The sequence below is a fragment of the Dipodomys merriami genome, unplaced genomic scaffold, assembly GCF_024711535.1.
Source record: "Dipodomys merriami isolate MVZ:Mamm:240054 unplaced genomic scaffold, mDipMer1.0.p SCAF_151, whole genome shotgun sequence".
NCBI classification, from domain to species: Eukaryota; Metazoa; Chordata; class Mammalia; order Rodentia; family Heteromyidae; genus Dipodomys; species Dipodomys merriami.
This window is the reverse complement of record NW_027202838.1, coordinates 777,749-802,170: the sequence shown is the minus strand read 5'-3', so window position 1 is coordinate 802,170 and position 24,422 is coordinate 777,749. Positions and strand designations below refer to the sequence as shown.

The following is a 24,422-nucleotide window of genomic DNA, read 5'->3' as shown; positions in this document are numbered from 1 at the left end:
ATGTCCTTGTGTGACAGTAACAAGGACACAGAAATGAGGTATCCGTCTGGATGCTACGTGCAAGCCAGTGTTTGGGCTCGAGAGTTTCTCCAGTCTCCTACCTGTAAACAGGTGAGGATTAGCCAGGTTGTGACCTGACAGGTCCACGAAGGAGTGATGTTCAGAGTGAATGAACTATAGCTGGACAGCCACGTGGTTGGAGTGTTCCACAGGGTTGGCCGTGTGGATCATTCATCTGTAGTGGAGAGAGAGGGAGTAACTGCTGACTGGGACCAGCATCGCACCCCATGTATCCCAGAGATGAAATGAACAAGAGTCAGCAGTTGACAAGTCACACTAAATGGTCCCTAGACCATGATGGGAGCAGACAAACTACCATTTATGATCAGAAAAATGAAGGAGGGCGGGAAGCCAGTGCAATAGCTCATGCCTGCCAGCCAAGTCACACAAGAAGAGGCAGCCTGGCGCCAGTAACTCATGCCTGTAACCCTAGCTAATCAGGAGGCTGAGATCTGAGGATTGTGGTTCAAAGCCAGCCCAGGCAGGAAAAGTCCGTGAGACTCTTATCTCCAATAAACCACCCAGAAAACCCTAAGTGGCACTCAAGAAGTAGAGCGCTCACCTTGAGCTGAAGAGCTGAGGGACAGCGCCCAGGCCCAGGGTTCAAGCCCCCATGACTGATAAATAAAAAATAAAAGAGGCTTAGGATAGGGATCTAGGCTAACCTGGGCAGAAATGTGGGACACAAGGCCAAAAATAACTAAGGCAAAAGGGCAAGAGGTGTGGCTCAAATTCAAGCCTCACAACTGCACTTAGAAACTGATGTCACACTGAGACACGTGATATACCCAAGAGGATATCTGCATAGAGCATAGTGAGCAAAAGCAGGTCCATGCTGGGTCACTGAGGAAACACTAGGTATACAGCATCTTTTTCCTTTGTCCTATCTACATGGGAGATAGCAAACCACAACTACTTGTTGCCTTCTGAACCCATTTAAAATGCTCATCAGCCTTGTGAATTCAGGCTTCTGCTGCCTTTGAGGTCACAGTAGAGACGGTCCATCACTAAAAACAACTTTGAGTCCATTCACCGAACATAGAGGCCTGAGCAAGGCAGAAGCTGTGGTAGAGTCTGGTGACCGAAAAGCCAGAGTGAATGCCACCAACCTTGGAGGATCAGGCCAGCCGGCTGTCAGTGCCAGTGTGGGCACCTCATCCAGCCAGGGACCTGCTTTTACTCTCAACAAGACTAACACTCCGGGCTGGGAAGGTGGCTCAGTGGTAGAACGTTTGCCTTGCATGCCTGAGGCCTTGGGTTCGATTCCTTAGCACCACATAAGCAAAAAAGAAAAAAGCCAGAAGTGGTGCTGTGGCTCAAGTGGTAGAGCGCTAGCCTTGAGCTGAAGAGCTGAGGGACTGCGCCCAGGCCCAGAGTTCAGGCCCCACGACCGGACCCAAAAAAAAAGACTAACACTCCCAGACTCCCTGGAGGATGTTCTTTCTAGAATGGGTGCCTCCACAATCCCAAGAAACCACCACTCTAAGCCAGCAACACAGGCCTGAACTATAGCAGAGCCCTGCATGGAATGAGTACAGCCACTGCAAACACAGTAAAATTGGGCATTAGTAATCCTAGCAGAAACAGATCCATGCATAGCACTGAAACATTAACACCCCCCCCCAAAACACACACACACACACACACACACACACACACACACACACACATACACAGAGAAAAAGAGCTCAGTATGTAAATTGCAGCAAATGGGTTTCTGGCTAAAGCCAAGTGTGGCAAGGCAGAACTCTTTCACCTGTGGGGGTTTTTTCAGCCCCATTCCTCTTGGGCTCCACTTCTCTCATGATGGTGCTGATGATCCAATGCTCAGACCAGAGGAAAACCCCTTCTGAGCTTTCAAACTCAGAAGCTGCTGGGGCAGAATGATGGATGCTAGTGAGCTGCACCTGCCAGCAAAAAACAAGCAGGAGGGAAGAGGAGGTGACTGCCAGGGCCTGGGCAGCCCTTTGCAACCCATAACTGCAAGGGTTTGTGGAGGTGGGACCCACGGGATTTCACAATACCTAGAGGGTACAGACAGTGGCCCTTCGTTTCCAGGAATGCATTTCCCAACTTGACCACAGATGTTTTCCAATCCCTCAGGAGCAAGTGATGGCTGGCCTTTCTTATAGAAAGGAAGTAAGTATGCGTTAAAACCTAAGTGTGAAGCAGTATCTTGGCAGGATCGTGGTCAGAGGTTAGCCCCTGGCAAAAAGTGCAAGTTGCTGTCTGAATAATAATGAAGCAACAAGGACTAGGGCTATGCCTCAAGAAGTAGGGTGCTTGTCTAGCAAGTATTAAAGCTCCAAATTCAAACTTCGGTACCACTGAAAAACAAGCACCCCTCCAAAAAAAAGCCTAAGTGGACACAGTTTCTTCTCCAGGGTCACTGAGTGAAAATGTTTGTAAAAAAAACAAAAAGGAGACATACTTGACAAGGCTGTTGATTCTGAGCCTTTGGCTACCAGGCCTGGGGAACTGCCTGGAGTTTATATAGGACACGTGCTGCATGGCCTTGTCCAACTCTCCAACATTGTCTTCCTCCAAAGTCAACACCAACCGACTGGGGCTTGCTTGGATCTGAAATTATGCTGAGTGAGGGGAGAGGAGAAGGTTCCAGATGTGGAGCTGACCTCATGCATGCTTTAGCAGACTGCCTGCAGCGATTTGAATTGATGTGAGAAAGCAAAGTGCAGATGAGACAAGCACTCTTTTACACAAGGCTAACATCCAAGGTGCAAACGCATCCAACTCAATGACCATCTTACCCCAGCACCTCCCATGTGTGTCTTGGTAGCACGTGCACATGCTGTGTAGGTGAATGCAGTGTTATCTGCACGTCTCAGCCGCCATCATCAGGGACCTAGAGGTCTAGCTCTGCTTTGCAGGTGTACAGTCAATCACCTTCTTATCTACCAGCTTCCCAGAATGGACTGTTAGACCAGCCAGCTTGCCTGAGAAAAACTGTCATGTGTAGGTCACCACCTTCTGAAGAAGGGAGAGAAATGAGGGGTCATGTGCATAGCACAGATGCTCCTGTCATCTTCAAGGCAGTGTTACTGATGGTACCAGTTCAATGGTTGGACATGCAGGTTAGTTCAAACCAAATCCTGTAAGCCTTGCACTCTACATGGAAGAGGAATGAAGAAATTAGTTTATGATCATGTACATGGCCTGGAATAGAGGCTTTGAGATCTTTACCTAAAGCCTAGGAGCCCAGAGATCCTATCAGAGTCCCTGGTGATAGTGGCCTTACCCTAAACCTATCACTCCAGGGCACAGCAACATTTCCTACCAGCACCACCAGCCTCTTCAATCTCTGTCACTGGTGGGCACTGAGCACACTGTGGGCTACTGTCCCTAACTCTGGAAACACATGCTTACGGGTAATGCCATGCAAGTATGGCAGGAACCCAGAGATGTGAAGTCATCACCTACACTAAAGCCTGCTCCATGCTATATCCAGGTGTCACCGGACAGAGGTGAGGTTTAGTGAAGCTCCCCTTTAAATATAGGAACTCTTCACGTAGGGTCCTTGACTTCCATCGCAGAATAAGAATTTCTGGGGCTGGGAAGGTGGCTCAGTGGTAGAGCGCTTGCCTTGCATGCCTGAGGCCCTGGGTTCAATTCCTCAGCACCACATAAGCAAAAAGAAAAAAACCGGAAGTGGCGCTGTGGCTCAAGTGGTAGAGCGCTAGCCTTGAGCTGAAGAGCTGAGGGACAGTGCCCAGGCCCAGAGTTCAGGCCCCACGACCGGACCCCCCCCCAAAAAAAAAAGAATGTCTGGACAAGTCACAATGGTAAGAAAACTTGGCAGCTTTATTAAGTAAACAAGCAAGGAAACACAAACAGACAAAAAAGCAGACAAACAGAAGGGCAAGGGCACACTCTAGCAGAATGTGGGTGCTTTCATAGGGACACAAGGACGCAGACACAGACGTGCACAAGGAGACTCCCAGAGAGACACACAGCTCCTTGAGCTGTTGGGTATTTATAGGGTAAAGGCAGGGGGGTATGGCTTTAAGTTATGCAAAGCTAGGTGCTTTTGTCTTTGCTTTAACTACACCAGGTGTTATTCTATAAGTTTCTGTGTAAGAATGCATCCTGCCATAAAACAGATCCTTATCCTTGAAACAAGGAGTCATCCTGCTGTCTGCATTTTGGGGCATCCTGTCAGGCAGTTGTGAATTCTTGGGTGAGAAATGCATCCCTTAGGAAAGAATGTATTCAATTGCCTCTCTTTGAAGCAAAAATAGCATTTCTAAATTTCTAGATATCATATTTCTGAGTTGCCTACACCAGACCTGTTTCTATACGTTATCCTGCTTCATTTCCCCAAAATGACTTTTGTTCCCCTTAATCTTAAGGTAAGTGCATGAAGGATTATCTCCTGTATTTGCTATTAGGAGACCGTATCTATTTTTCCTAGTCTATCTGGCTTCACAGGGAGCTACTGCTTCACCAAGGCCCATCATCTCTCTCACATGAAGGGAAGATGCCATAAGGAAAACCAATTCCCAGAGGATGGCCCTTCAGACTACAATGAATAGCCAAAAACTAAACATGCCTCATTCTGATAAGGGCACAAGATGTGGCAAGTCACTGCTAGGGATGAGAATCTCTAATAAATGTCAGTTTAGAAGTAAGTATCCATTAGAACAGAAAATCTAGAAACCAGTCTTTTCCTATCTAGTGGCTCAACTACAGGACTGCCAAAAGATGGGCCCCTCCCATGCCCTGGAGGATCGAGGGGTGGGGTTTCAGTGGGACTAGGGTGGGGTTCAGTGAGGAACTAAGGGCCCCACAGCACTGAGTGGATGAGTCATCTGCCCAGTCTCAGCAGGCTCAAACCGCAGAAAAGGAAGTCCCAGGAGGTGATGGGTAAACAGCCTTCAATTTGCATAAACCTAATTCTACCCTAAGGCTCCCACACAGTTTAGGGTGGAATCTGAGTTCCCCTAAGCCAGGACTGACTGACCTTTCCAGGAAAACTCTCAGCCTTCTGAGAGTATATAGGGAGAAGACATTCCACACCCAATCCTTTTGGGGTCTCACAGCTTGGATTTTTGGGCTCTCACACGGGACAGTGCACAGGCCCAGAGTTCAAGCCCCATGACTAACAAAAACAAAAAACCCCAAGATTAAAAAAAGGGGAGGCTGGGAAGTTGGCTTAGTGGTACAGTGCTTGCCTCGCAAGCATGAGGCCCTGGGTTTGATTCCTCAGCATCACATAAACAGAAAAAAACGGAAGTGGCACTGTGGCTCAAGTGGTAGAATGCTAGCTTTGAGCAAAAGAAGCTAAGGGACAGGGCCCTGAGTTCAAGCCTCATGACAGACAAAAAAAAGGGGGGGGGCCTGGGAATGTGGCTTAGTGGTAGACTGCTTGCCTAGCAAGCATGAAGCCCTGGGTTCAATTCCCCAGTACCCACATACACAGAAAAAGCCGGAAGTGGCACTGTGGCTCCAGTGGTATAATGCTAGCTTTGAGCAAAAGAAACTCAGAGATAGTGCCCAGGCCCTGAGTTCAGGGCAAAAAAAAAAAAGATTAAAAAAAAAAGACATGTGGCACACATACATAATAGACATTTATTCAGCTATAAACAAGAAAGATCATACGCCATTCACTGGCAAAGGGATGGAACTGATATTATAAGCTTATTCACCCCCCCCCCCCCCCGTTTGGGTTGACAATCCTCGCCCTGGGTGCTTCACAAGCCAGGCCCTGCCCTAGTTGTCTACTCCCCTGGTACATGAACAATGGGGTCTGGATACTAGTCTCGGTCTCACGCTGGTTCTATGATCACAAAGTGCCAACTATAGAATGTATTGTCTCTGCTCCAAGATGTTTCCCCTGGCTACATGACAGCTATAGGATATATTGGTTTTGCCACGTGCTAGATATAGAATGTATTGTCTCTGTGATGCAATGTTTCCCCTGGCTGCCACCCAGCTATAGAATGTCTTCCCCTGATGGTTGGGTATCTCCAGTGTCCAGCTGTGACTACAAAGATTTCCTGCTCTAGCCCCTTCTTCTGCCCTCAGACTCCTGACACTGTATCTATCTCTACAACTATGAGAGTAGTTTGCTACTCTCTATACTGCAAGAGATAGCCTGTCAGCCTCTAGCTGACATTAAACGTTTCTTTCTTCTATGACTGTGTGTCCGAGTGGTTTTCTGGGTGGGCACTTATACCTATCAACTTGTTAATTGAACTAAATTAGATTAATATAAGCAAAAGTTATGTGTTTTTTTTGTCATGTGAAATGGAGTTCTAAAAGATATACGTATGCATACCTGTACTATCTGGGGATGCCAAGGAGGAGTTGGAATAAGAAACAGGAAAGCTAGACACTGGATAACAGTGATACACATAATGTGTGTGTATGAAGACTGTCTACAGAAACCAACTTAAAGTAGTTGAGTAATACAAGTGGGGGAGAAGGGGTGTGGACAAGTAAAGGGAGGACCCCAGAATAGTTAATCTGATTAAAAGAAATAAGGAATGGTAGAGAGTGAGGGTGAATTCATATACATATATAGAAATAGAACAGTGAAGCTGGGCACTGATGGCTCACGCCTCTAATCCTAGCTACTCATGAGGCTGAGATCTGAGGATCATAGTTCCAAGTCAGCCCTAGCAGGAAAGTCTACGAGAATCCAATCGATTACAAAGAATACAAAACCAACTAAAAAGCTGGCTGTTGAGTTGTGGCTTGGAGTAGAGCACTAGCCTGGAGCAAAAAAGCTCAAAGACAACCCTCAGGCCCTGAATCTAAGGTATAAGCCAGGCATGCCCAAAAACATCATCCAACCATGCTACAAAAGTACTTGTCGCCTGGTGCCAGTGATTCACGCCTGTAATCCTAGCTACTCAGGAGGCTGAGATCTGACGATCTCAGTTCAAAGCCAGCCCAGGCAGGAAAGTCCATGAGACTCTTATCTCCAATAAACCACTCAGAAAACCGGAAGTGGCGCTGTGGCTCAAGTGGTAGAGTGCTAGCCTTGAGCTGAAGAGCTCAAGGACAGTGCCTAGTCAAGCCCCACACCCAGGATGGACAAAAAAAAAAAAGTACCTGTCTACTACTAGAGAGATGGAGAATCTTGTCTTAGGGGTAAAGCATGCATTTAGCATGTCTTAGACCCAGGGTTTGAAACTTACTACTACATATATCGTAAGAAAGCAAAGTGGCCTTATGAATGTATTAACATAATTGTGATACATGCTTAACAAGATGAACTTGAAATTTTCAAAGGAGGACTTTGACATCATAGTTTATGACGTTACTTTATCAATGACTTCGTTACTGATTACTAATATAGTTGGGTTAGTAGAGATCATATATAAAACTGAATTCTAGTCAGGTGCCAGTGGCTAACACCTGTAATCCTAGTGACTCAGGAGGCTGAGATCTAAAGATTAACAGTAATGGAAACAGTGCAAGGGCATACAGCAAATGAAGAAAACATAAAAGCTTTGTAAGAACTGAGTTTTTTGAGAGCTTTTTTGGTTCTTAAAGAACATAATTTAAGACAAAAAATATATATCATTTATACCATGTAACTAACCACTTATAGTCTCCCTCTCCATGGGACAAAAATCCCACAGTGCAGTGGGGGATAGGCACAGAGGCCTCTCCTCCCCATAGCTGTAACTGAAGGGATGTCTGTCTGCCAACAGTGGGAACAGGTATCTCTCAGCTTTCTAGGCTTCCATTTTCCTCTCACAAACAAGACAACAATCAGCTAGTATCAGTAGAACTCCTCAGTGAGGTGAGGATAACAGAAGCAGCAGCTTGCTAGGTAAACCCTGAAGAGCCTGTGTGCATGCTCAGGTTTGGCCCTTGTAATAGCTATGTAGAAAAGTAGTTTTTCACAAGTCTTTAAGTAACCAGAGAAATAAACAAGTCCTACCCCCTTGCTACACTAAGTCATTTTAAAAGTGCTATTGTTACGAAAAATGATCAGATATGCAAGGAGACAGTAAAAGGTAATGGTTATGAGAGAAGCTAGATATCAGAATTAATAGACAAATTTCAAAATATTAAAAATATAATAATGATATACAGTAAATACAGCTTCTGTCAGAAGATGAGCCTACTGGTAAAGGTTGGGAAAATGGTGAAGATGACTGAGTGTATCATATACATATAAAAATGTATACATGCCACTAGACCACTAAGTCTAGCTCTTCAGGAGGCTAAGAGCTGAAGATTGGGGATTAAAACCAGCCTGGACAGTAAAACCCATGACACTTTAATTCCTAATAAACTAATCAAAATGCTAGAAGTGAAAGTGTGGTTCAAGTGGTAGAGAGTAAGCCTTGAGGGGAAAATTTTATAAAGCTTAAGGACAATGAGAAGATAGGAAAAAAAGAAAATGTATGCATTATTTATGTACTTAGGAATTCACTGTGACATACATGTTTATAATGTATTCTATTCAGTATCACCCTTATGTCACACTCCCTTTATCATGTAAAAGTTTTGACATGTTTCATTGTTTTATTCTCATATATTCAAGCTATCAATATTAACTACATTTATGCTCTTTCTCTCCAAGTACTATACAAACACTTATAAAAACAGAGCAATGAAATCTTGAAATTACTTTAGGAAGGAGAGGGGATGAGGAAGAATGACCTATTTTGATGATGTCAATTGTATTTTTTTTTTTTTTTGTCAGTTGTGGGGCTTGAACTCTGGGTCTGGGAGCTGTCCCTCAGTGATTCAGCTCAAGGCTAGCACTCTATCTCTTGAGTGACAATTCTGGTTTTCTGAATCATTTACTGGAGATAAGAGTCTTTCCTGTCTGGGCTGGTTTTGAACCGTGATCATCAGATCAGCCTCCTGTGTAGCTAAGATTACAGGCATGAGCCACAGGTGCCTGGCTGTAAATTGTATTCTTATATTAAAATGTCACCATGAAACTCGCCAATACAACTAAAATATATTTGCTTTTAAAAAAGAACAGTTTATAGCCAATATCCTACTTAATGGTAAATCCACTTGTATTTGTATTGTAATATCAACAACAAGATAAATTAATCTACTCTCATTACTTTTAAGTTGCAGTGTACTGGATTTGTTAGCAAGGTCAATTTGAAAATAGAAACATTGCATCTATGTAGACAGGAAGGAGTATAATTATCTTTATGTGCAGATAGCATTATATTTCTGCCATTACGGGACTTGAACTCAGGGACTGTGCCCCTGACAAGCTTTTTCGCTGAAGGCTAGAGCTCTACCACTTGAACTGCAACTCCACTTCTGGTTTTTGATGGTTAATTGGAGGTAAGAGTCTTATATATTTCCCTGCCCAAGCTGGTTTTCAACTGCAATCCTCAGAAGTTACCCTCCTGAGTTGCTAGGATTACAGGCAGCAGCCACTGGCTCCTAAAGCTAACATCTTTTATTCAGAAATTCACAAGAATTCACTAAAAATTAATATAATTACATAAGTGAGTTCAACAAAGGAATAGGATATAATATTTGTATAAAAATAATTGGATTTACATCTGTGAGCAATGAACAATTAAAAATAATATAGGGAGTCGATTCTATTTACATTAGTATAAAAATAAAACAGAAATACAGTTATCAAACATGTAACCTTGAACTATGAAAACTACACTACACAGCTAATCTTGGAAGCACCCATTTTTATCTTATGTACTTGCCTCTCAGGAATTTACTTTCAACTTTTACAGAAATAAATTCTATTTTTTCCTTTATATTGTTATAGGTTCTCTCAAGTTGAAGTCTATACATCCAAATATGCCCTACAATCTCAATTTTCATGAAGAATAGTTCAGGTCCACAAAAGAGGCATGCAGACCTCATACACTGGAGGACTGAAATCAGGCATGAAAGTTTCCTACCCAAACCTTCCCAATCATGTTGTATGTAAAGGACCATCAAAAATCACAAGAAACTTTTAAAAGAGAAGCATAGGATCTCTGATATGAGGGAGAAAGACAAAGATTTATTCCACAATCTAATGGATAAGGTCTGGGAAGACAAGTCTGAGGTCCCCTAGACATGTTGACTATAGTTCCTGAAAGGAACTTAGAGGATCAGAGAAGAGGTAGGAATTCAAAACAAACTAGGGCAGGCAAAATGGGAAAATAAAAACAGACTGGTTTGGAGCAAGTGATCCAGCTTCATTCACATCAACACAGACCTTCCCTAAACTTCACTCCTCTACTCCTCCCACCCACATTCATCCTGATCGCGTCCCACCCCACCCCCATCTCTTTGAAGAGCAATGGAGGAATGGAGGTGAAGTACCATTCTTGAAGAAACCCATGTAAGGAAACTTTTCACTACTTAGCTCAAGAAATTATTAAAGAAAAGGCAAGAAGAGCACAGCAAACACTCACAAACAATGCCTAAGCTCTGAGTTCAAGCCACAGGACCAACAGAAAAAAAAGGGGAAAAAAACGTTTAAAGGAAAAGCAAAATTCAGAAGCAACCAAAAAATACCTTAAGATTTCAAAGATAGAATTTGGTAGTTTCTGGGAAATTAATTGTTAAATTTTGAGAAATCTATATTGATTGTGCTGTATATCTACCTAAAATATCCTACTAATTTCTTCCAGTGTGTATATTTGAGCAGAGGAAAATGATCCGGGAATCAGTTTAGTGGAGTTTAGTGGCTGTGAATACCATCTTAAAGTGAGAGGGGAAATATTCAAAACTTTAAGGCAAGGCTAGGAATGTGGCTTAGTGGTATAGTGCTTGCCTAGCATGCATGAAGCCCGGGTTAGATTGCTCAGTACCACATACACAGAAAAAAAAGAAGTCGCAAAAGACACTGTGGCTCAAGTGTACACTGCTAGCCTTGAGCAAAAGCAGCTCAGGGGCAGTTCCCAGGCCCTGAGTTCAAGCCCCAGAATTGACAAAACAAAAACCCAAGGCAAAACAGACATAATTTACATTCAGCAGAACGTGTGTGTTGAACAACAAAAACCAAAAACGTACTCTCATAACCACAATTATTAGAACTAAGAATTAAAAAGCCAGCTTATCTGATGGCCCCAATACACTTCCATTTTCTGTTTGGTCTCACAATGTTTCAGAAGGAACACAGTGATTTTCTTTTTTTGTCTGTCGTGGGACTTGAACTCTGGGCCTGGACACTGTCCCTGAGCCTGTCTGTGCTCAAGGCCAGCACTCTACCACTTGAGCCACAGCGCCACTTCTGGGTTTTTCTGCTTATGTGGTGCTGGGGAATCGAACCCAGGGCCTCATGTATGCAAGGTAAGCACTCTACCACTGAGCCACCTTCCCAACCCATACACAGTGATTTTCAAGAAGAAACTCACCTTAGCTCCCACAGCTGAGAGAGGTTGCCAGGCACCCAGGCACTTCTTGGACCTGAGGTCTGGCACTGGTCTAATCCCTAGAAAGAAAAAAAAAGCCCACTTCCTCCAGATTGGAGCAGTGCATTGTGGGAATTGTAGTCTCCATGGAAGCACAAATCCTTGGAAAGTGCGTTTTTTTCCCCCAGGGGGCGGCGAGAAGCCCCTTCTGCGCATGTGCGTCCCCGCCCACTGTTGGTTTTTACCGCCTGCGAATTCCGGTTTCTTTCCCTGGCTCTGGCTGCTGAAAGTGCTCTCAGGTACAGCTTGGCATTCCATAGTTGGACCCCGGAGGCAGGCGCCCAGCCGCTCTTCGGTGGACCTGGGGAGCTGTGACTTGAAGGGATCGCAAGCTTCCCATCTGATGTCAGGTACCTTGACCTGGGCCCAGGACTGGGGTCTACCCTCCACGTGTTCCTCCAGTCTGGGGTTATTTGTTTGGAGTTCATGTGTCTGTGCTGCCATTAGCCTATGTGCCTCCACAGGCCGGAAACTGTCTTCTGAGAGCAAGTTGGGGGTTTCTCAAGATTGACGAGCAGGGAGCTGTGTGTTTATTCTCCAGGACTGAGAGATTCTAGTGTTAACTCGTGTGATTTTTTTTTTTCACTTTGCCCAGCTGTAAGATGAGCACGGTAACAAAACAAGTGAACTTGGCAAGGGTGGGCCTCCCTTGAATCCATTTATATTGCAGTGGTATTTTGGGGTTCTGTGTTGCTCCTCCCAGAGGTGTCTGCACTGCTGTTGCCTTTTTAGCTTTCTTAGCACTTCTGGGTTGAATTCACTCATGTTTGTACATGAACTTGTTTCTAGAGACAGTTCTACCTGAGATATTGGAGTAGATTGTGTTGGTGCTGGGGTTTTTTTTGGGGGGGGGGTCTGGTCGTGGGGCCTGAACTCTGGGCCTGGGCGCTGTCCCTCAGCTCTTCAGCTCAAGGCTGGCGCTCTACCACTTGAGCTACAGTGCCACTTCCGGCTTTTTTCTTTTTTTTTGCTTATGTGATGCTGGGGAATCGAACCCAAGGCCTCAGGCATGCAAAGCAAGCTCTCTGCCACTGATCCACCTTCCCATTGGTGCTGTATTTTTAGGAATGAAGGCTAACAATGTTTGAAGGAGGACACCCTATGAATAGGAATCTCTCTCCTCAAAGGAGAATTCTGGTCAACTCTGACAAGCCCTAAAGAGCAGAGGCAGAAAAACATCCAAAGGGGATGATGTTTTTTAGCCTTCCTTGCCTTATGCAATAATTGGTTGTAGTTCTCAGAGCACAAGATTCACATGGTACACTTTCCTCCAACACTCTCAGTCACTTGGTGTGTTGGAAGGTTTAGACCAACTTTCAGAAGGGGAGATGAACTGGACTGTATTTCAACTAGTTTTAAAGCAACTAGTTTTAAAGAAGATGTGATATGTTTATTTGGTTTCAATCCACCTTATCTTTTGTGGGAATATTAGTTTTTATGAATTCTGTATGTATATTAACCTAGAAATGAATTGCTTTCATAATACCTAACAATGGACTCTGGATTTGAGTGTAATGGAGAGTTTAATGTTCTACTTGAGATATAAAAAGTTCTTCTCCCATAAGAATGCTTTATGCCCCGGACACCAGTGGCTCACACCTGTAATCCTAGCTATTCAGGAGGCTAAGATCTGAGGATTGCAGTTTAAAGCCAGCCCCAGCAGGAAAGTCCGTGAAACTCTTTATTTTCAATAAACCACCAGAGAACTGGAAGAGGCGCTGTAGCTCAAGTGGTAGAGCACTAGCTTTGAGCTGAAGAGCTGAGGGACAGCACTCAGGCCTAGAGTTCAAGCCCCATGACCAACAAATAAAAAGGAATGCTTTATGCTTTTCCAGCCCATCTATAATGTTTTGAGCAGGAAAATTTGGGGCAAAATCACACAGGTTATTTTTCCTGATTACCTCATTTGCCTTCTTTCCCAGCCTTGCTTCCAGAATCTTCTGTTCATTGTCAACAGCAAGAAAGAATGCAAGGATCTCTGGTGAGTTGTTTTTATTTCTCACTTTGTTTTATATTCCATTTTATGAACAAAAGGGTGTCCAAGGTTGAAGAACAAGGAACATGTTCATAAGTCACACAAAGATGGTTTGTGGATTTAGCAGATTATAAAATACATTGAGGAGGTGACTTCTCTTGGAATATGAAGGTTTGTTAGCAACTGAGCAGAGATCAAATCCTCATGAGTAACATTAAAGTATCCTAATGTTTGACTGGCATTGCTGAAATAATGTGGTCACACATACCTTCAAATGTTCTAGAGGACTGAGTAAGTTATATATCCTTAAATTCCTCTCCAGACATATGTCTTGGATTGCTGCATTGTCTTTTTCTTACTGGAAACTTAGGCTATATTTGATGATAGAATCTATGGTCTTTCTAGAAATCCCAGTTTATTTCTGTTATCTGACTTCATTCTCTGTTTCCTGCTCACAAGCTTTATTACCTTCTTTCTTGCTCTTCATATCTATTTGTCTCTGTCTTTTTCTTTCTCTCAGTCTTTCTTCTCTCACTCTTTTTTCTTTTCTTCAAATGCTTTATCTGGGAACTATTTTTCTTACTGATGAATTTTCCTTTGCTGATACAGCTTAGAGTTGACATTTTTCTTACCCATAATAGAGGAAATTGTTGCTAACCATAACTCAAGGCAGCTCAATTGGATTCCAAAACCAAAGACTATTAGAAAAACACAAAGACATAAGCAGATAGGAAGATGAGGGGGAAACAAGGGGTCCCAAGGTTCACTGGCATGTAGGCCCTGAATTCCCACAAGCAAACATACTTGCTTGAGTTTACAAGGGAAAATTATCATGGATACATGTAAAAAGGAAAGCATTTCTATTAATATTACAACCAGGGCCAAAACAGAGTTTTGGTGAGACACTTGTTCCCTTATTCTTTTGAGACAAGAGACTGCATCCCAGAGAAAGTCTAGACATCAAGTCCATCTTACCTAGCCTTCAAGGTCAGCAGCATTCAAGGTTCAGTTCCCAGCCTTTCCAGCACTAAGAAAAAGGGATTGGTGCCGGGCGCTGGTGGCTCACGCCTGTAATCCTAGCTACTCAGGAGGCTGAGATCTGAGGATCGCGGTTCAAAGCCAGCCTGGGCAGGAGAGACCGTGAGACTCCTATCTCCAATAAACCACCAGAAAACCGGACGTGGCGCTGTAGCTCAAGTGGTAGAGCGCTCGCCTTGAGCTGAAGAGCTGAGGGACAGCGCCCAGGCCCAGAGTTCAAGCCCCACGGCCGACAAAAAAAAAAAAAAAAAAAAAAAAAGGGATTGGCAATCCAGTGACTTAATTTTCTCCAGAGCTGTCTGTTTTAACACTTCTGTGACCAGCTTGCAGCATTTTGAATGCGGTGAGGTTGGAGTTCCAACCTCTCAAACCTTTTCTACTTTCAGCTCAATGTCAGATTCCCTACAGAAAATTACTGCCTTCTAACCATCTATACACAGCAAAATAATTTTCTTTTCCTGATTCTATTTTCTTTGTCTGGTTTGGCTTCATTTCATGCATTACTGCAGTTTTGTATTTTCCGTCTTGCTCTATTTCAATATTTTCATTCACTGACAGTATAAGGTAGAAGCTGGTTTTGATAATAAATAATACAGTGACTAGGGTTTTCATATTTGAAGTATCACCGGTGGAAAAATCTGACAGACATTTGCTCATTAGTAGACTTTGATCTCTCAGGAACTTCATTACTAGCTAACATGTGTGGCAATATATCCTTAGGAATTTACTAGGAGAACTGATTCAGGAATATGTTTCTGGCTAAAAACAGTTTCACATGTTTTCAGCCACTTTAATTTACTTGTTATTTTACTAGGAAAAATAGATACATATGTCACTTCTATCTCTGCTAAAATTCACAGAATCCAAAATTTGATTTGAAGACAGGTCTTGCTATATAGTCCAGGCTACTCTTGGACTTGTTAAATATCCTAGACTGTCTGGTAATCATTCTAGAGTTTCCTAAGTTCAGGTAGTATAGGTATGTTCCAACCTGTGTGGCTACATTAACAAGTCTTATATGTACAGTTCAATAGTATTACATATGGCTTCATTGTTGTGTGGCCATCCCTTCCATCCATCTACTGCATTTTTCATCTTCCATGTGTGAAGTTGTATAATCATTAAATATGCCGCCTCTGTTTGTCTTTACCGGAGTCTCTGGAACCATCTCACTTCTTGATTCTATGGGTTTGAATCTGTTGATCCTTGGAAGCTCAGTAAGAGAAACCATACCATGGCTGTTCTTTTATGATTGGTGTATTTTATTCAGCTTATTGAATTCAAGGTTTATCCCTGCTGTAAAATGTAGTAAATTTTTCTTCCTTTTCAACACACTTATCTATGTTTTTTTTTGGGGGGGGGGGAGGGTCTGGTCGTGGGACCTGAACTTTGGGCCTGGGCGCCGTCCCTCAGCTCTTCAGCTCAAGGCTAGCACTCTACCACTTGAGCCATAGCACTACTTCCAGCTTTTTTCTTTTTGCTTAATGTGGTGCTGAGGAATCGAACCCAGGGCCTCAGGCATACAAGGCAAGCGCTCTACCACTGAGCCACCTTCCCAGCCTTATCTATGGTTTTATATGCTTCTATCTTTTGCTTATTGTGAGTAGTTTCTCTAAATATTCTAGTTCCTGCGTTCTCTTCTGTTGGGTACATATCTAGAAATAGAAGTAAGTGCTGGAGCATATTCCTATTTAATTCTACATATAGTTCTTTTTAGGACTCTCCATACCATCTTTGATTGTTTTACATTCCTACCAGAAATGCATCAAGGTTCACATTTTTTCACATCCTTCCTATCAATTGTTAGATTTTGGAATGTGTTTTGTTGTTTTTGTTTAAAACTTTGTCCATACTAATATGTATGAAGTAGTTATTTGGGAGCTTGGAATGTGGCTTAGTGGTAGAGTGTTTGCTTATCATGCATGAAGCCCTGAGTTGAATTCCTAATTACCACATAAACAGAAAAACCCTGAAGTGGCATTGTGGCACAGTGATAGAGTACTGCCTTAAGCAAAAGAAGCTCAGGGACAGTGCCCAGGCCCTGAGTATAAGCCCCAGGACTGGCAAAAAGAAGAAGAAGATGAAGAAAAAGAGGAGGAGGAGGGAAAGAAGTTATTTCATTTTAATTTTTGATTTGGATTTTTCTCATGAGTATTGATATTGAACTTTTTAATATTTTAATCAACTATTTGTATGTGTTCTTTTAGAAAAACTTCTTCAATCTTTTTCCCATTTTAAAATCGTTTTGTGTGGGGGGGGTATTAATTGTAGAGTTTTGTTTTATATTTTCATATTCCAGTTAGTAATCTAATTTAGAGATATTCAAATATTTTTCTCATACCATGGTTTTTCTTCTTTTTAAATTGTGCTTTTTGATACACAAGGGTTTAATTGCTTTAATCTTGTTTGGTTTTGCATCAGGAACTTTTGGTATCCTATCCAAGGAGTAACTGTCAAATCTAATGTCATGAAGCTTTCCTCTCCTCTCTTATCCTCCTTTCCCTTTCCCTTTTCCCCCCTCTTCTCCAATCCTCTCGTCCCCCACTTCTTCCTTCTTTTCCCTGTCCCTTTACTTTCCTTTTCTCCCCACTCCACTCATTTTCCTTTATCTTTATATCTGAGATGAGGATTTGCTGTGTTGTCACAATTGGTGTCTAACTTAGAAACTCATGTGATACACCTACCTCAGCCTCCACCATGCCTTTCTTGTGCTAGTACTAGATCTTGAATTCACAGGCTTCCTCATTCACTGTTGGCACTATCACTGGAGCCATGCCTCTAACCTGTTGATTAGCTGCTTAATTTGAGTTGTCTACCCAGGCTGGCTTCCAGCTGTTAGCCTCCTTATTAGCTAGAGTAGGATAAAATTTTGAGCCAGAAAGAAGCACTTGTTTTGCTTTTTCTTACCTGAACATTTAACATTAACAGTTAATTGGATACCACAATAAAACAAGATTATTGCTACTGGTTTATTAAAATTAATATTCATGTTTCAAGTTAAGTGTTGTATTTTATTTCTAATAATGGTAACTGTTCTTCTAATCGTGGTAGATTTTCTTCACCTTGCAAATAGTTTAGGTTAGCACAACTCCATGGAGGATTTGTGTTATAATTAGTTTCTTGTTATTATACAGGTGATGTACAGGGTGATTATAGTTACATGAGTCAGGGAATGAAAATACATTTCCTTTCATACAGTGTCTTCGATTCTAATGTTCTCCTAATCCCTGCCTCCCGTCTCTACTCATGAGTTGTTTACTTTCATCAGTATTTCTCTGTTGCACTTTTTCACCCTATTTTCTTTGAGTTCTATGACTTTCCCCTACCCTTCAGAAGATATACCTGTGAATATACCCTACCTAATTAAAAACACTTGTTTTTACTTCAAATGTGAAGAAAGTGGTGACTTTTAATGTTCTATAAATCACAAGGATAGGGTGCATTTCTTCAAAATCTGGTATAGTTTCCCTGTGTTTATTTTACACATTGAGAGATCAAAATATATTATTGAATTTTAATGGATTTATAAGCTATAGCTGCATTGCTCCTATTGATTTCCAGAAAGTTTTTCTTGAGATTTTCTCTCAGTGTGTTGGTCTTTGTAAATGTAACAACACAGTGCTTTATAAACAGCATTTAGGTCAAGATAATGCCATCTATGTGTGTGTTTCTGCTGACTTTTTGCCTGGTTGTTCTATCAGTTAGTAAAAGGACTATCAGTTCTCTAATAGTAATGGCAGATTAAATAAATTAATATTCTATGCCCTTGTAAAACAGGCCCTTGCTTTTCAGCATACAACTTTTAATTTTTTTAATTTAATTTAATTTTTTTGGGGGGGGTCCGGTCATGGGGCCTGAACTCTGAGCCTGGGCGTTGTCCCTCAGCTCTTCAGCTCAAGGCTAGTGCTCTACCACTTGAGCTACAGCACCACTTCTGGTTTTCTAGCAGTTTATTGGAGATAAGAGTCTCACAGACTTTTCTGCCTGGGGCTGGCTTTGAACCATAATCCTCAGATCTCAGCCTCCTGAGTAGCTAGGATTACAGACGTGAGCCATCGGTGCCCGGCTAGCATACAACTTTTAATATCCAGATGTATGCTCTGTCAGTTATTATCAGTGGTCTGTATCTGTGATCATACAATTGGATGTTTATTTTCTTTCATGTTACCACTATTTGTATTTTTCATTTTGATTGCTTTGATATCTTTGTATGTATTTATTTTTATTTCTTGATATTTAGTACATGTCTCTGGATAGTTTACTAAGTTTTTTTTTTCTTCAATTTACATTTTTAGAAAAGTTCCTCTGCTCAATGAATTGTGAATTAAGGTTAATTTCTTTCAACACATTACATCTTCCATGAAGGTCTAATAAGATGTAAATCTACTCAAGAAATATTTTATTCCCCTCCCAACTGTATTCTGTATTGTATGAGGTAGGTGATGTTCACAGAAGTTCATGCTAGTAGTTCTTTTTTTCTTAGCAAGAAAGTATTAGGATATCTATGACCACATTTCAATCTTCAGAAATTTAAAAACAAAAATTATTAACATATAATATTTTATTTTATTTTTTTGGTGCGGTCATGGGGCCTAACTCTGGGCCTGGGCCTTGTCCCTCAGCTTTTCAGCTCAAGGCTAGTGCTCTACCACTTGAGCCACTGCACCACTTCTGGCTTTTTTTTTTTTCTGTTTATGTGATGCTGAGGAATGGAACCCAGGGCCTCATGCATGTGAGGCAAGCACTCTACCACTGAGCCAGCTTCCCAGCCCACATATAATATTTTTATTGTGGAAACTAAGTCATATCTTATAAGGGTCAGATTAGTCATTAGTGTTTTTTTTTGTTTTTTTTTCGGTCGTGGGGCTTGAACTCTGGGCCTGGGCGTTGTCCCTCAGCTCTTCAGCTCAAGGCTAGCGCTCTACCACTTGAGCTACAGTGCTACTTCCTCAGTGTTTTTTTGAGTATTGTTAGTCCCTTTAGCATTCACTTGGACACTGTTTTTCATAGATCTACTGAGTATACCACATCAGTAGATGTGATGTCCTAAATCTGTTCTGATTGCTTTGAGATCACTTTTTTTAACTTGCTAAATATTTTTATTTTTGTACTTCTTTTTTCTTTCTTCTTTTTTTTTTTTTTTTGCTTGAACTTTGGGTCTGGACACTGTCCCTGAGCTTTTTTACACAGGCTAGCACTCTACCACCTGAGCCACAGCACGTCTGGCTTTTTCTGTGTATGTGGTACTGAGGAATTGAACCCAGGGCTTCTGCATCTAGGCAAGCACTCTACCACTAAGCCACCTTCCCAGCCCTGAGAGTACTTTTTAATTGAAAATCTAAATAGGCTTTCCAAATGAGGCAGAATATGAAAATGCAGGCAAAATTATTTGTTTACTTCATTGTTACCCTGATATGTAGTAAATTTTATCAAAATAAGCTAGACACACTCTTTCAGAAACCTGCTTATACTTAATGTTGTCATGCCAGTTGATTAGCTCCTTAGAATTGATATCTTCCCTCTCCTGATAGCAGTAGACATGTATTCTGATGTATTAGGATAACTTTGTATTTGTAATTACCAAGTCAATATGAAGACATTTATTTCTACTTTGATTTTTCTTTCTCCCACTTAATAAATAACACATCAAACTCCTAATTTTTTATGTAAGATAAAAAGCATTCATGCAGAAGAATGGAATACCAGACTTAGTGTTCTCATGACTCAGGGCTAATTACTTGATGGAAATGTGCTGTTACAGAAACTGGTGTCATTTGATGATGTGGCTGTGGACTTCAGCTGGGAGGAGTGGCAGGTCATGGATATTGGTCAGAGGACCCTGTATAAGGAAGTAATGCTGGAGACCTACAGCAACTTGGTGTTCTTGGGTGAGCTAAAGTCACTTTAACTTTCAAGTACTTTCTTTTTAGTAGCTATATGAATATTTACATTATTTAGGCATAACATTCCAGTCCATGGGAATTGGTAGTCCTAGATTTCTAAGGAATAGTTCAGCTTGATTATGTAATTCCTGAAGCAATTTTATTCACATTCTTCAAGAAGCTAAATCAGTAGTTTGACAAAAGCTCTAAATGATGTTTGCAAATAGGAGACTGTTTTCCCAAAGTGGAGGTGATTATTATAGGTAGATATACAATCTAGAATAGAATGTTTATCACTATTGCAAGTATGATCTAGAAATCACTAGTTTGAAGTGGGTATTTACAATCCATACCTGGCACTGAGTGTTCAAGTTCACACTTGTACTCTGGAGGCTGAAATTTGAGGATTTGGATTTGAAGCCAGCAATGGCAGAAAAGTCCCCATGAGACTCTTCTCTCCAATTGTGAGTTGGACACTAAAACTGGTAGAGTGCTACCTTGAGCAAAAGAGCTAAATTCAAACCACATAACCAGCAAAATAAATCCAAAACTGAAGAAAAGTCAACTATGGAGCTGGTGAAAAATGAGAAACAAGATTTGGGAGCAATCTTTTTTTTTTTTTTTTGTCGGTCGTGGGGCTTGAACTCTGGGCCTGGGCGCTGTCCCTCAGCTCTTCAGCTCAAGGCCAGCACTCTACCACTTGAGCTACAGCGCCACTTCCGGTTTTCTGGTGGTTTATTGGAGATAGGAGTCTCATGGTCTCTCCTGCCCGGGCTGGCTTTGAACCGTGATCCTCAGATCTCAGCCTCCTGAGTAGCTAGGATTACAGGTGTGAGCCACTAGCTCCCTGCTGGGAGCAATCTTGTAAACAATATGTCTGAGATTTTACAAAAATGATAACACAGCATGAGCAATAGTTCCCCAGTATTTCTTATTTTAACAGGGTACTGTGGTCCTAAACCTAAATTGATTGTCAAGCTGGAGCAAGGTGGAGTAAGGAGAAGAGAAGCCTCAGACAAAAATTTCACAGGTGAGTTCAATCATCATGCATAGTAAAGTTAGAGCCAGTGGACATTGGTTAGTTCATCTTGCTGTGTACTGAGCAATAATTCTCAGTGATCCTTTGTCTGAAAGATATCTTGAATCCTTTGTGGCAGTCCAGTTAAAATTAGCAGTGATCTCTTTTGGGAATCATTCTGAAAGAAAAAAAGAAAATGAGCCATGCTAATCATAATTTCATTTTCTTTACAACTAGGACTGTGCTGGTATGAGGAACTATGTAGTATATCATGGCTGATAATCTCCAATAAGGAAAATAGATTATCAGTGCTGGTGGCCAGAGACTAGGGTTCAGAACTGAAGCTAATTCTCTAGGAAGGATGACTAGATGTTTAGCTGGTGTATGTTTAGTTTTCCATGGTTCTGAGGAGCAGAAATGTCAGAAAAGGAATTATGGTGAGACTTTATATAAAATGGAGAGGAAAGAAGTTTAAAATTCTCATAGATAACTAAAGTGATTCTTGGTGATATTTTACAACTGAACAGATGTAGGTATAAAACTTTACTCTCAAAAACCATTTCTTCTCAGGGCAAGACAAAGGGATGGGCTATATACTCTAATGGTCTCCTAATCTAGAAAATATTCCAGTTTCCTCACCTAATATTTGAAAAGCAATGTGGCACAATATACAAATTATTTCAAGAAAATAGAAAACAAAGCAGCTCTTCTCCTATGAGCAAAGAAAATAGTATTTTGAAAAAAACAACACCAAAAATACTAAAGCCAGATGGTAGTTACTCAGCTTAAAGCTGTAGCAATATGTAGTTGAGTAATTTGAGTAAATATTGCCTCTGATACAAACAGGAAAAACAGAAATGCAGAAAAACACTATTTTTCCTTGTAAAATATTAGTATTACTTTCTTAATACACTAGGGAGAATGAATCATTTCCTTTGATATTTCAAAATCCCTAACATTTAGGATGGAAGAAAATGTTTTTACCTTTATACTAAGGAATATTTAGATCTCATTTATGTTTTTGTCTTTTGTTCTATAACTCATTTTAGATGTACAAGAAATGGAGGATGTGATTGAGACCTGCCAAGAAAGTCCAGATGAATGTCTGTGTGAAGTAGCAGTCATGAATAGTAACACAGTGGAGGAAAGAGTGAGATTAGTAACAACTTTTAACTTGAGCTCAACACATAAACCAGAGCTAATGAGGAATAATGGGAACTCCTTAAGGATGAGGACTGAAGAGTTCACTGAGTGTCAGAACATGCTTTTCAATAGTGAGCCTCATGAGATACATGCTGCATATAGGACTAGTGTGTCTCCTGTAGTTGAACAATCCCTCAAATATTCAGAGCATTTTACTCAAAATTATGAGAGTACAAGTGAGCAGCAGTATTTTGAATATGGTGAAGAAGGGAAGGTATTAAACTCAGAGACCATATTCTTTAGACATAATTGCGTTTGTGTGGGAGAATCCTCCTATAACCACAGTAAACATAGAGAAGACTATGATAAATCTACTGTCCTTGCCGAAGAAATTCTTCAGGGATGGAGGAAAACACTTGAGTGTACTGCGTGTGGAAAAACATTCTACTTAAGACCTACAGTCACTACACATCAGAAAACATACACAGGAGAGAATCCCTTTACATGTAGTGAATGTGAGGAAAGTTTAAGTACAGAAATATACATTATAAAACCTCAAAGCAAATACCCAAAGAAGTCTGATGAGTGTATCCCATGTGGAAAATCCCAGAAGTCAGCTCTTGGCACTAATAAGAGAACTCAGACAGAAGACAAACCCAAATGTGGAAAGGCTTTCACGCAGAAGGAATTTCTTAGTGATCCTCAGAGAACATGCACAGGAAAGAAACCTTATGAATGTAACAGGTGTGGAAAGTCCTTTAGCCAGAAGAAATACCTTAGTGTTCATCATAGAACACACACAGGAGAGAAACCTTTTAAATGTTCCAAGTGTGAAAAGTCTTTCGTACAGAAGGCACTCCTGACTATCCATCAGAGAACACACACAGGAGAGAAACCTTATGGATGTAACAAATGTGGAAAGTCCTTCACCCGGAAATCAGATTTCAACAGGCACAAAATAATTCACACAGGCGATAAACCTTATGAATGCAAAAAATGTGGAAAGTCTTTCAAGCGGAGGTCATACCTTGGCACGCATAACAACACTCACACTGGTGAGAAACCTTATAAATGTAACAAATGTGGAAAGTCCTTCACCCAGAGTTCACACCTCAGCAGGCATAAGATAATTCACACAGGTGAAAAACCTTATGAATGTAACAAATGTGGAAAGTCTTTCAGACGGAAGTCACATGTCACTTCGCATCAGAGAACACACACAGGAGAGAAACCTTATGAATGCAAGAAATGTGGAAAGACCTTCCTGTTGAGATCATATCTCAGGAGGCATAATAGAATACACATGGGAGAAACCTTAGGAATGTAATGTGTAAAGTCTTTCGCCTGGAAGGTATACCTCAGTGTTCATCAGAGAACTGACACATGTAGGAGAAAATATTAATGAATATAATAAATGTGCAATGGGCTGGGAAGGTGGCTCAGTAGTAGAGTGCTTGCCTTGCATGCCTGAGGCCCTGGTTTGATTCCTCAGCACCACATAAGCAGAAAAAGCTGCAAGTGGCACTGTGGCTCAAGTGGTAGAGCAATCACCATGAGATGAAGAGCTGAGGGACAGTGCCCAGTGTTCAGACCCCACAACCGACAAAAATAAAAATAAATGAGTAAATAAATGTGGAGTGACTTTTAATCAGAAGTGAAGTCATCAATGCATCTGGCAACATACACAGGAGAGAATCTGAGTATAATAAATGTAGAGAAACATTTAGCTAGAAGTCATATCTTTACAGGTTTCAGAGACCCAGACACATGACAGAATCTCTGTAAATGTAAACATAAGAGGGAATCTGTCAAGCAGAAATTAAACTTAAGCAAGCATTAGAACACTCACACAGGAAAGAAATGCAGTGGAGGAAAGTTTGTCATACACCTCTATAAATTATGGTGAAGTCTTTCATGGCAGAGGT

The 24,422-nt window shown here is 41.4% G+C and overlaps 1 protein-coding gene across 1 annotated transcript; it reads left to right on the top strand.

The window, feature by feature from the left end:
- LOC138827159 (zinc finger protein 570-like) lies at positions 1-23,938 on the top strand. Its single transcript, XM_070022640.1, has 8 exons — positions 1-111; positions 2,610-2,737; positions 4,179-4,255; positions 11,570-11,791; positions 13,364-13,422; positions 20,216-20,342; positions 21,280-21,366; positions 22,404-23,938. The coding sequence occupies exons 1-8, from the start codon at positions 1-3 to the stop codon at positions 23,822-23,824; spliced, it is 2,232 nt and encodes a 743-aa protein (XP_069878741.1). The 3' UTR covers positions 23,825-23,938.
- Positions 23,939-24,422: the final 484 nt, after the last annotated feature.

Coding starts and splice junctions, on each gene's coding strand:
- LOC138827159 (XM_070022640.1), top strand. CDS start 1: ATGTCCTTGTGTGACAGTAACAAGGACACAGAAATGAGGTATCCGTCT. Junction 2,738..4,178: donor CTGCAGCGATTTGAATTGAT/GTGAGAAAGCAA, acceptor GCCATAAAACAG/ATCCTTATCCTTGAAACAAG. Junction 20,343..21,279: donor CAGCAACTTGGTGTTCTTGG/GTGAGCTAAAGT, acceptor TTATTTTAACAG/GGTACTGTGGTCCTAAACCT.